This window comes from Stenella coeruleoalba, assembly GCF_951394435.1.
Source record: "Stenella coeruleoalba genome assembly, chromosome: 3".
NCBI lineage: Eukaryota > Metazoa > Chordata > Mammalia > Artiodactyla > Delphinidae > Stenella > Stenella coeruleoalba.
In genome coordinates, this window is record NC_137148.1 from 117,221,733 (window position 1) to 117,235,437 (window position 13,705).

At 39.4% G+C, this 13,705-nt stretch overlaps 1 protein-coding gene across 8 annotated transcripts in view; it reads left to right on the top strand.

Annotated features, from left to right (window-relative positions):
* LOC307183653 (protocadherin alpha-C2) overlaps positions 1-3,743 on the top strand; it is a gene marked incomplete at its 5' end in the record, with an annotated part of 158,075 nt that extends 154,332 nt beyond the window's left edge. For all 8 annotated transcript variants that reach the window (XM_079916483.1, XM_079916479.1, XM_079916481.1 and 5 more), the window contains one exon: positions 3,076-3,743. In XM_079916483.1, the coding sequence (XP_079772609.1) occupies positions 3,076-3,386 (311 nt within the window). In that variant the 3' untranslated portion in view covers positions 3,387-3,743. The remainder of the gene's footprint in view (positions 1-3,075) is intronic.
* Positions 3,744-13,705: the final 9,962 nt, after the last annotated feature.

Genomic DNA, 13,705 nt, shown 5'->3' on the forward strand with positions numbered 1-13,705 from the left:
TCAAGGATACCAAATTAGAGGAGATTGAGAAGTGGTGGAAGGTAAGGAGATGGAAGTAGCAAATGTAGAGAATCCCAAACTACAATCAAACGTAAACTGTTTATCTGGCAGAACTTTCCATGGCTCCACCGAACACTGCTGTGATGCCAAAAGGTTTCAATGTCATGGCCACTGGGATCACTTCGCTCAGACAGACCATTACTCTTCTTCTCTAGCTCTGACCTCTACTTTTCTAGAAGTCATTGGTATACTTTATGGTGTGTCTTCCAACTAGACTCTTGGGAAAGTCTTGCACTGGAAACCCCTATGGATGCATAATCATTTTCTCAAGTCTCAGCGTAAATTTCACCTCTCTTGGAATCTCAATTGACTTTCTCAAGTGTAGTTAATAATTTTTGCCTCTCGGTCCTATAATACTTTACATGTACCTATATATATCTTATCTTTTATTTTTAATTGAGATATAATTGACACATAATAGTTCCAGGTGTACAACATGATTTACTATTTGTATACATAGTAAAATTATCACAATAAGACTAGCTAACATCTCTCACTATATATAGTTACAAAAAAATTTTTTATTATGATGAGAACTTTTAAGATCTATTCTCTTAGCAGCTTTCAAATATGCAATACAGTATTATTAACTGTAGTTACCGTACTGTACATTACATCCCATGACTTATTTATTTTATAACTGTAAGTCTGTACCTTTTGGCACCCTTCAGTACCACCACCACCATCTAGCAACCACCAATCTGTTTTCTGTATCTATAAGCTTGTTTTTTTGTTTGTTTTTTTAGATTCCACATATAAGTGAAATCATGTGATATTTGTCTTTCTCGGTGTTATTTTGTCAAATATTTAAATATTGACTTATTTCACTTAGCATAATGCCCTTGAGGTCCACTCATGTTGTCACAAATGGCAAGATGTCTTTCTTTTTTATGGCTGAATTATATATATATATAAAATTCAGCTCTGTGTGTGTGTGTGTGTGTGTGTGTGTGTATCACATTTTCTTTATCCATTCATCCATCGATGAACACTTAAATTGCTTCCATATCTTTGCTATTGTAAATAATGCTGCAGTGAACATGGGGGTACATATATCTTTTCAAGATAGTGTTTTTGCTTTCTTTAGATACATACCCAGAAGTGGAATTGCTGGATCATATGCTAGCTCTATTTTTAATATTTTGAGGAACCTCCATACTCTTTTCCATAGTGGCTACACCAATTTATATTCCCACCAACAGTGGACAAGGGATCCCTTTTCTCCATACCCTCACCAACACTTTCTATTTCTAGTTTTTTGTTTTTTGTTTTTTTTTTTTTTTTTTTGCGGTATGCGGGCCTCTCACTGTTGTGGCCTCTCCCGTTGCGGAGCACAGGATCCGGACGCGCAGGCTCAGCGGCCATGGCTCACGGACCCAGCCGCTCCGCAGCATGTGGGATCTTCCCAGACCGGGGCACGAACCCGTGTCCCCTGCATCAGTAGGCGGACTCTCAACCACTGCGCCACCAGGGAAGCCCTATTTCTAGTTTTTTTGATAACAGCCATTCTAACAGGTGTGAGGTGATAGCTCATTGTGGGTTTGATTTGTATTTCTCTGATGATTAGTGACATTGAGCACCTTTTCACATACCTGTTGGCCATCTGTATGTCTTCTTTGGCAAAATGTCTATTCAGATCTTCTTTCCATTTTTCAATCAGATTGTTTGGAGTTTTTTTAATATTGAATTCTATGACTTCTTTATATATTTTGGATACTAACCCCTTATAAGATATAGGATTTGAAAATATTTTCTCCCATTCTGTAGGTTGCCTTTTCATTTCGTTGGTTTCCTTCTTTTTGCAGCAGCTTTTTAGTTTGATGTAGTATCATTTGTTTATTTTTGCTTTTGTTGCTTTTGTTATCAGATTCAAAAAAATCATTGCTAAGACTGATGGTAAAGAGCTTACTGCTTATGATCTCTTCTAGGAGTTCTATGGTTTCAGGTCTTATGTTCAAGTTTGCAACCCATTTTGAGTTAATTTTTGTGTATGGTGTAAGATAGAGGCCCAGTTTCATTCTCTTATATGTGGCTGTCCATTTCTTCTAACATCATTTATTGAAGACACTGTCCTTTTCCCATTGTATGTTCTCGGCTTGTTTGCCATAAATTAACTGACCATTTTTGCATGAGTTTATTTTTGGGCTCTGTATTCTCTTCCATGATTTGTGTGTCTTTTTATGCCATACTGTTTTGATTACTATAGCTTTGTAATATATTTTAGAAGCTTGGTGCCTCCACCTTTGTTCTTCTTTCTCAAGAATTCTTTGGCTGGGGCTTCTCTGGTGGTCCAATGGTTAAGACTCCATGCTTCCACTGCAGAGGGCACAGGTTTGATCCCTGGTAGGGTAATTAAGATCCCACATGCCATGTGGCATGCATGCATGCATGCATAAATAAATAAATCTAAAAAATAAAATTAAAAAACGCTTTGGCTACTGGGTTCTTTTGTGGTTCCATACAAATTTTAGTATTGTTTGTTCTATTTCTGTGAAAAATGCCATTGGAATTTTGATAAGGATTGCATTGGATCTATAGATTGCTTTGGGTAGTATGGGCATTTTAACAATATTAATTCTTCCAATCCATGAGCATGGAATATCTTTCCATTTGTTTCTATCTCCTTCAATTTCTTTCATAAATGTCGTAAAGTTTCCAGTGTACGGGTCTTTCGTCTTCTTGGTTAAATTTATTCCTGGGTACTTTATCGCATATTCTGCTTTAATCCAGTACATTTCCTGCCCCACTCCCAGGCAGGGTAATCACAACCAGATATTCTTTAGAAAATTCTTCACAAAGAACCAAAAATATGTTACTAGAAACCTAGATTTCTGGACCCTCTGGTGAAAAAAATTGTTTCCAAACATTGGCCTTGCCCTAGGCTTGAAGAAATAACTCACGATTTCATGGGGGCCATGACCATCTGTGCAGCCTCTCCTGTGTTCAGGCTCCTGGTGTGGCATATGGAAAGCATATGTTGACTCTGTGACTGACTTGTGATGGTTTGTCTTGCAGAACCAGAGGCAGGAGAGGTGTCCCCTCCAGTCGGTGCTGGTGTCAACAGCAACAGCTGGACCTTTAAATACGGACCAGGCAACCCCAAACAATCTGGTCCCGGTGAGTTGCCAGACAAATTCATTATCCCAGGATCTCCTGCAATCATCTCCATCCGGCAGGAGCCTACTAACAGCCAAATTGACAAAAGTGACTTCATAACCTTCGGCAAAAAGGAGGAGACCAAGAAAAAGAAGAAAAAGAAGAAGGGTAACAAGACCCAGGAGAAAAAAGAGAAAGGGAACAGCACGACTGACAACAGTGACCAGTGAGGTCATCTAATGGAAACAAGCCACTTAGCCAGTTTTTGTAATAATGGCAAATCTCTCCCATGTAGCAACTCCCTACTCCTTTTTCCTATCCACATGAGCCCTTTCTTATAGACCTCAGAAATCTGCAGAAAGTTCCCTATGTCTGTCTAGATCACATTTAACAAGTTTTGTCTTAAAAGCTTTACTAAGTCTGGTGTTAACTCTCTCTCTCCACTCTGGCTTGTTTTCAGAACCTAAAAAGCAGACCCAAGTCTCCTTTCTCCTCCGCCACAAAGGAGAGGCTTCCCAGCCCCGCCAGTGAGAGGTTGGACTCTCTGCCCTGTGCTCCGGGGATCCTGTCTTGATGACACTTTCAGGGCAGGCTGAAAGGTTTTGAGATTGAGCAGCTTGAGTGTCTGTGGCCACTGGGTATGTGTGGCCACCGGGGAATATGTTGGCTGGGATGGGCCAGATTAGACTAGGAGGGCTGGGAAACAAAGGCAAATCAACAATGGGAAATGTGAAACGAAAAGGTACCAGACTTTCTAAATCTTACAACTGAAGAGGCAGTGGCCACCCTCTAGCAGACAAAACTCCCCCCATTGACAAGGCTTTAGGAATCCCTAAGTCTCTTGGCTGTGGTGTCATTATACCTAAAACCTGCATTTTACCTACAAGCCAATAGTTCAGTGTTTAACAGGGGGCCAACCAGGGCAACAGAAGCAGATCTGATGTGTTTCCTGCATATGTCCTTGTGCTCACTTTATTAAAAATTCTTTTGCACACAATGTTATGAAAAGGTCAGATTCTTTTCCGACAACACATATGCAAAAGCAAAAGAAAACCCCAGCACCTCACTTTATGCTGTTTGTTGATAGATTTATTTAAAAAAGAGAATATCTATAACTATAAATCTTTAAAGAGAAATATGATGAATTCAATTCCCCTAAACTATCCTCAAAAGAGAATTCAGCCTACAGCCATTTAAATGATCATTGCTGCTACAGAAGTGCTTTAAGAGAATTGCCTGAAACATCTGTATTATACCGGCCACCTGCCAATCACAGCTTTACTCTTTCAGGTCACTCTGGGGCTGCCTCTTGCATGTATTAATTACTAAATAAAAGGATCTTTCGCTCTCTGTTTTCTAAGAAACAATTATGTGCACTTTGAATACACAACCTTCTCTAACCAACTGTATCAAGACCCAGAAATTGAAGAAAAATGTTGTTTTCTCATACATACAGTGAGCAGACTTTCCAATCCTCTAATTCTGTGATTTGTCTTGGTGTGATCGCCAACACCTTCTCTTTGGTTTAGTTTTCCTTTTCTATAACACTCTGAATTGCTAATCTTGCTAACACCTATGATGTTACCTGAGCTCAATCTCCCATATGTATGCTGTATGCTATTATAAGACTCCTGATATATATTTACTCTGTGCTTGTGTATGTGAATGTTACTGCAACTATTACCTAGAGTGAACTTTAAGCTTTATTGTTGAATGTAATTCCATTATATTTCCTTTTGTACACCTGTGAAAAAGTGCAGTAGAGTTTTTTTAACCATTGTTAATCAACTTTTATGTATGAAAGACACAGTAAAATTTCTTTCTTAAATCAAGATACTGGTGATTCAAGGAATTTTATTTATGGTCAGCCAAGAGCTGTCTCTTGCCAAGACTCTTGCTGGCAAGGGAATGGTTAAAGCTGTTTTTCTCTAGTAACAGTTCTGGAATGCATACTGAAGATATTTCCTGAGGGTGTGCAAGCACAAAATTTACCAATCTGACCTCTTTGAAGTTACAGAATACTTTGAAATTCTAACAATATCTGGAATATCAGCTCATAGAGAATAATAAAATTTACTGTCACCTTAAATAAGAAATTTTAATTTGTTAAAATGTACAATTTAGAAGTTTGATTAATTATATTATCTTTTAAAAGTTAACATAAAAGAGGTAGGAGTCTGTTATTAAAAGCATTAAATCTCAAAAAAAACTCAAACCTGTTTTATCTACTTTTAGCTTCATTCTCCCATTTTTTGAAGGGTGTGTAACTTCAGCTCTGCAGGATTGCATGGGGTAAAACTTATTGCTAACACATGTGAACCATTGCTACATCATTGTAGGTTGTAATCATTTTGCCCCACTGAAACCCATGTATCTGACCTTACGTGCCTTTTGAATACTAGGAGAATCGGGCTAATTTATTAATGATGATAATTATAATGCATCTGTACAGCACTTTTACATTTGCAAAGTGCTTTCCAGTCCATGTTAGTTACTAGTTATTACAGCTGTAAGGATAAAACACGTCATATGGATTCATTTTTGATTGGTGCTATTGGTATTTCCTCTGTTATTGCTAATAAATGGAAAATGATGGTATGAAAGAAATGGTGGTCGTTTCTAAGAAGAAGAGTAGGAGAAAATAGAACACTGATTATTATTAGCTATTATGGTTGAAGAAGGTTGCAGTGTAAAACATACCGTATCATTCTCTGGCTGTCTCCCTGGCTATTATGTTCATTACTAAGGCATGACACCCAATGGAATCAAGAATCAAATTCCACAATATTACCAGAACGGGCAGCCAGGAGGTTTCTGGGTCACTTCCCAGTACACCATTTCAGTCTTCTCTAATAAGAATTGCAACAAACCAATTTTAATCACTAGAGCCCTCCAGTCATCTTGTTCATTGTTTGTTTAGCCCTTGTACCTCTCTACAATTGGGAAATCAAATAATGCCCCCAAGAAATTAACTTTTATTGAGTACAGGGTGTATGCCAGCTAGTGTAATAGGTAGGCTTATAGTACATGTTCTGTAGCAAATAGATGGTATTTTCCTTCTGGAGTTAAATTTTTGTGAGCATAGGCTTTAGATGCAGTAATTCTCAAGTAGGAACAACTTTGCCCCTCAGGGGACATTTGGCAACATCTGGATACATTTTTGTTTGTTATTTGGGTGGGGGGCTACTGGCATCTAGCGGGTAGAGGCCAGCAATGCTTCCAAACACCCATAATGCACAGGACAGCCCCTCACAACAGAGAATTTTCCAGCCCCCAAAAGCAATAGTACCAAGATTGGGAAATCTTGAGATGGAGCAGCTGTAAATTTGTCGTCAGGTTCATTTGTGAGATGGTAAGGAGACACCATTACTAATTACTTCAGGATACAAGATGTAAACTGGGACTAGCTCAGGCAAACTGGGATGTATGGTGAATCTACTTATAGAAAAAGATAAACTGGTATTAACTCTGTCACTTACTGGCTGGGGAACCTTGGACAAGCCACTACTCCTCTCAGTTCTTCAGCCTCCATTTCATCATGTACAAAATACGCATAATTATAATACAGACCTTATAGATTTGTGGGGAAGATTTAGCGAGATAATCTCAAAAAGGTTTCAGCACAATGTCTGGCACACCATAATGCTCAATGTATAGTTATTATTAAGAATCCTTTTCTTCCATCTCCTCATCCGTTTTTTGAAAGATTTAGCTATTACCCTCAGGACACTTTTCCTACTGATTAAAATGCAGATGGGGGATGGTAAAATAACATACTTGGCAATAAAAATATTTTTACTCCACTTTTTTGCTCACCCCTCATATTCAGCTTCTGCAGTGCAGAACAAAATTTGGTTCCTCCAGTGCCTCACAGACCATTGTACCCAATGCCTGATGAAACATTAAATCCTTAAGGTCTTTTCTCAAAAAAGTCTCTGAGTTTGTCTCTGAGCTTAAGCTCCTGTGAGAAAGACACTGATAAATTTGCTTCCATAAAATGTAGTCTAGAGTACATAAAGAAATGGGGAAAATTGGGTAGTGAAAAACATAAAGCCCAGCAATTTGGTAGGTTATGCAATTATCATGTGACTTGGGCATCATCAATCCACAAAGAACATGAACAATTTAGACAACCACTCAGCCAGTAGTTGTTCTTACAGCAGAGCTAAAAAAATTGACCTCTGATCCATAAACATTACTGAAGGGCTGATTAAACAGCCTCCATTTTTAAGCTCTGCTTTTACTAGACTAATTTTATACATTGAATTTTTATTATAAAAGTAATACATGCTCTTTTTTTTTATAAATCAAAAGAATCCAGAGGCATATAAAGAAAAGTTAATTTCCTCGACCAGCTTCTTTCAATTCTCCCTCACACAGGTATCCACTGTTAACATTTTAAGGTATGCTTTTCCACATTTTTCTGTCTGCACACACATACCCACACAGAGACACTCCTATTATAATTAGGAAGGAGACTTTAGTCAGTGAGCATGGTGCTATTCTCCCTTTGAAGTTGTGTCTAAGAGTGGTATATAGCAACCTTATTGTCATAACCAGTGTCGGGAAGGGGAAAATGTCCCCCTCTACCTGCCTTGAGTTCTTGTGGCTGGACTAATATTAAAAATGACACAAGACAGATTAACAGGAGAGAAAGAAACAAATTTTATTTCACGCGCATGGAGGTCTTATAGAAATGGCACCTAAGAAGTGGCCAAAGCAGGCAGCTTTTGTACTTTCTAGACAAGGAAACAATAAATTAGTAAGGAATTGACAGGTCAAAGAAACAGGTTTGGGGTGATCAATTAGTGAAGAGTCTAAAAAGAGTTTAGGCTTGGGGTAGTATTGATAAAGAAGTAACATGGTTTGTTTATAATAGGCTTCTGGGACTAAATACCCTGTCTCTGGGGATAAGGGCATCCTTCTACCTCCATACGCAGGGAATGCACTTTTCACACGGGAGATTTATTTCCTGCTTTCAGGGAGACAGAAAGGTGGGTCAGGGTGTCCCTTTTGCATTGGCCATTTCTTAAGTAACTTTAGTTCAAAATATGTGGCCTATTTTGGGACTGCCTGTCCTGAGCCCCAGCACCAGTTGGGTAAAACGTAGAGAATTAAACTTCTGTGTATGTGTATATATCACATACACATAAGTTTAATTGCTTTCTTTTTTAAGTAAACACAAGCTAATACCATACTCATTACCCTGAAGTTTTTGTTTTTTGTTTTTTTAACTTATAATAACATGGAGATTTCTCCAGGTCAACTCTAAATCATTCTTTTAAACTCCTGTACAAATCCCATATAATAGATCATAATGTCATAATGTACTCATTTTTTCCTCTATTAATGGACAATTGGGTTATATCCAGATTTTTGCTACTATAAACAACAAAAAGCACTTACGTGCAGTGATAAATTCAGTTGCTGAGCTTTATAAAACCTGTTCTAGGTGTATCCCAAAGAGGAAATGTAGGGACTTCCCTGGTGGCATGGTGCTTAAGAATCTGCCTGCCAATGTAGGGAACACAGGTTCTAAGCCCTGGCCTGGGAAGATCCCACATGCCCTGGCAATGAGCAGTAGCTTCTACTCGCCACAGCTAGAGAAAGCCCGCATGCAGCAGGGAAGGCCCAACACAGCCATAAATAAATAAGTAAATAAATTTTTTTTAAAAAAGAGGAAATGTAGAAGGCTTTTATGAACATTAAGTGACTCCCTCTGTAATAACCACAGTCCTCTATTTGAACTTACACTCATTTTTAGCGCCCAGCAGTCAATTATGGCTCTATTTATATAGATGAATGATGAAAAACAGAATAGACATTCACAAGAAAGACAGAAGTCAGAAAGATTTGTTTTCATTTACTTATCCAAAATCGTTTCCTAGGAGCTGCATTTCGCCCAAATACTTTTCCTCTTCCAATCACAGATTGAGATGCCTGTGTCCAGGAGGAAGAGATTTTTCCTCTGCTCTCTACATTCTTCTGGCTGTTCTAAGAATTAAATCCACACGAGACAGATTAACAGGAGAAAGTCAAGCAAAAGTTTAATAACATATATACCTGGGAGAGGCCAAGAAAACTAACTCACCCGAAATAGCCAAAACCCTCACCTTAAACCCCGTCTTCAGCTAAAGACAAAAGAAGATGTTGGGGGTAGCAGTTTGGGACTTTTAAGGAGAGGAAGGCAATTCACATGGAGATGAAAAAGCAAATGTTTGGTAAACAGATGTTCGCTGGGCCTGCAGAGACAATGGGACACAGAGTGGATTCTGATCTCTAGGCCCTGCCCAATTCCCCCTATAACCCCTAGTTTTTCTTTGCTTATATCTGATGACAGCACTATTCTGCGAAGGGGCTCTTTATCTAAACTTTTTTTTTTAAATTGAAGTATAGTTGATTTACAATGTTGTATCATATCCAAATTCTCTAGGCAGCTAAGTGGGAGGTAAAAAGACAGATTTCCTGAGTCTTCTGCTTCTTAAAAATAATTTTATCAGCCTAAACTAATCCTCATGCCAAAGAGAAACATTTTGGGTGGAAAATTTTGTCCCCTGCACCAGCTGTGGAACATTGGTGGGTGGTGCATGTGTTAGGGAGCGGTAGCTGGGATGGGCAGGGCTGGATAAAGCCTGGGGTTGCTCCTAGGGCGGGGACATGGCTTTCTGCAAGCTGAGTTTAAATCCAATAGAAATTTAGTTTCTTTGCATAGATTTGGAATGATAGGGCCAAGAGACTAAGGAACAGGTCCGTTTCTGCTGGCTAGATGTACATTGTAGAAAAGATTCTTTGATTGCAAGTTAAAGAGACCAACTCCCTCTAGCTTAAGCTAAGAAGGAATATCTATTATAAGGATACAAATTTGTCTCATTGAAACTAAGAATTGGAAGGCAGCTGGGCCTCCAGAAGGGACCAGAGACTAGAAAGCCAGAAGAAATCTTTTTTTTTTTGACTTTATCTTCTCTAGTTATTTTCCTTAGTCTGATTTATTCTTCCCCTATCTCTACAGGCCAGTTTTTTTTCTTTTCCACAGCTTCTAAATTCATTTACCCTTGATTCTAGTCCACAAAAACCTAACTTCTCTTTCTAAATCCCTATTCTAAATTCTTCATGGAGAGAAAAACTGTTTGGATCACCTTCAGTCAGGTGGCCACTTATGGTCCCATCAGCCATGGGCCAGTGGGCTATGGAGAGGAAAGAGAATTCCCAAAAAAGAGGAGTCAGACACTTAGAGACAACGTTAATAGACTGCTGACAGCTGATATTAATTACCCAAGTGTATACTAAACATCAGTGTATAGAATCTTAGAAAGTTAGGGCCTAAAGGAAACTTGTTTAACAAATGAGAAAACTGAAGAAGGAAATGACCCATTCAAGGTCACACAGCTAGTTAATGACAAAGCAAAGTCATTATCCTCTTACCATGGACTGCAAGACCAGAGGCCACCAGGAGTGAATAACAGTATCTATTTCATTATATCCTTGACAGCCATAAGTAGTATAATTTAGGGAGGCCATGTTTATTTCACATAGAGAGTAGTGTATCATTGTTACATATGTTCTATTCCTCTTTTTAATCAAAATGGAAATCAATATTGATTTCTCTTTATTGGTTCTGAAAGTAACACACGATTATATATACATATATTTTAAAAATAAAATATACAGAAGCCCAGAATTTAGAAAGTAGCAAGTAAAGTATCTACAGAGAGCACCATGGAGGAGTTTGGAATTTATTCTTCCATGCCTTTTTAGATGCATATCGGTACTTGAAAATACCCAATAAACAGCAGCTCTCTTCCTTGTCCAGAGTAATGAATAAATTGATAAACAAGACAAAGAAATGGTATAAGAAGGCAAAAATGTTACTTTTATGAATGTAAAGATGAATTGGAGGATGTTGATTACTGTGAGTGCCAAAGTAGGGACTGCTAAATGAACTCCGGAATTATTCAGCGTTTCCCTCCCAGTATCAGGCAGGAAAGACAGCATGGAGGAGCAGAAAAGAGCTGGTATTCCCAGCAGGCAGTTCAATTCCAAGAAGAAAAGGGGCAGAGTGGGGTCAAGTATTGTAACGGAGCAGGATGTTATGGGGCCTTCCTAGGACAGACCCCACCATGTCCTCCACCTGCCTCTTGTTTGTAGAAAAGCTTTAATTTCCCAGTCCTCCCCTGAGTCATAAAAGGCTCAAGATTAATGATTGAAAGAATGTGAACATACAGTAACAACAAAAAATAGCAGTTGGGTCAGGAGAACTGGTAACTATTTAAACAGTAAATCAGGCGTGTTGCAGTCATAGAATCTTTAGGTCCTCCCTGAAGGACACAAATAACAGTCTGATGCACATTCCTGAGTTATTTTACGGATACTAAAACCGCCACCAGATGGAAGACGTTAACTGCATGATGACCATGAGCACATGGCCCTCAGACTGGTTGGAGCCAGAAGATTGATAATGTTAACACCTGTGACCACTCTGTAACCTCACCATCAACCAATTAGAGAATTGTGCACGAGCTGATCACGCACCCTGCAACTCCCCTCCTTCACCTTGCCTTTAAAAACTCTTCCCAGACTTCCCTGGTGGCGCAGTGGTTAAGAATCCGCCTGCCAGTGCAGCGGACACAGGTTGGAGCCCTGGTCCGGGAAGATCCCACATGCCGCGGACCAACTAAGCCCGCGCGCCACAACTACTGAGCCTGCACTCTAGAGCCCACGAGCCACAACTACTGAAGCCCACGCGCCTAGAGCCCGTGCTCCGCAACAAGAGAAGCCACCGCAACGAGAAGCCTGCACACCGCAACGAAGAGTAGCCCCCGCTCGCCACAACTAGAGAAAGCCCGCGGGCAGCAACGAAGACCCAACGCAGCCAAAAATAAATAAATAAATAAGTAAATAAAGAAAATCTTCCCAGAAACCCATCTGGGAGTACTGTCTTTTGAGCATTAACCACACGGCCTCTTTTGCTGAGCACTGGACTGTCTTTTACCACAGCCTGACGTGAGTAGATTGGCTTTACTGCGCGTGGGCTACTGGACCAAAGTTTGATTTGGTAACGGTATGAACTGTGTATTCTTCCCCACATCGCCAATCAAATGGATCACTGAAATCTGTCGAGGCAGCGTGCATAAAGGAGTATAGAGAGGTAAGAGTGTGACTGATTTCCTTTTGCATAGACGGGAGCATTGAGAGCAAGAGATGGATTTTTTCCATAAATATGTACGTGTATTTTAAAGGGTTATACTAGTCTTACTTTCTGTAACTTGCTTTTTCCCACATATAAATTTTTTGAATTATTTGCATGTATTCCATGATATAATTACACTATAACCAGTTCCTGTTAATGGATATTAAAGTTTTTCTAAAGTTTTACTACTGTAAACAGCGCTATAATGAGCACTCTTTTGCCACATTCGGCATATTGTCCAATATTCCCTCAGGATAAGTTCCAAAAAGTAAAAAAGTAAAGTAAGTAATATGTTTTTATACGTCTTACAAAATTGGCACCTGGAAATGCAATATACTCCTACCAACAGTTTATAAGAATTTCTACACCTTGCCTAATGTTGGATATTATCAGTCATTCTCATTTTTGAAAATAGAAGCAAAGCATTGTGGTTTAATCTGTATTTCTTTGATTACCATGAAGTTGCACACTTTTTCCCACCTCTTCTACCAGAAGATTATGATTTGACCGGTCTGATTTACAGTGTTGTAGTATAAACCCTGACAGCTGGCTTTTCCTTTTGTAATGCAAGTGCCTGCCTTAAGCTTTGATTGCCCGGGCTTTCCCTTTAAAGAGGCATCCACTTCAAAATGGGATCCCGAGTAAACACAGTGCCACTTGCCTAGATACAGTGACAGCCTACCCCGCACCTCTTTTGATTTCAATGTTGATAACTAACCGTTATTTCCCTATTTCCACACCACCATCACCACCCCCCGCCCCAACCCAGCAATTTAAATTCCCTCCCTTATGTTTTAAATTTACCAGTAGAGTGAGCTCAGAAACCGTAGGCCCCGATCCTCGAATCTAGTAAGAGCAGAACCCTAGGGCCCACGCATGCTTTCGATCTCTCCCCTCCACCTCACTGTGTGGCCCCAGGTATGTTGTGTAATTTGCAGGATCTGTAAGTATTAGGCCTTTTTTTCCCCCGTTTCCTGATGGTTATTGTGGAGGGTGTCAATAATAAGAACCATAAGGGCTGGTCCGACCACAGCATTGGTTATTAATAGGCTGAGACCTGCATAAAACAGGTGTCAATTATTTACCAGAATACGAAATGCCTTTAAGTATCTGAGCAGCAAATTGGGCTTTAAAACAGTGTGAAAAATTGATGGTGTTATTTGGCCTAGTAGATGTATTAGGTAGATTACAATGTGTGATCTCAGAATCAATGTTCAGTCCATATATTTGTGCGATGGATAATTACTGTAATAAATGCAGACTTGACATTTCAGTAGAAGGAACATAGTGCATTAGGCCTGTGTCCCAGAGGGCTTGCTGGATCAGGAGGTTAGAAACCATCCAGAACAGTGGGCCAGTTGC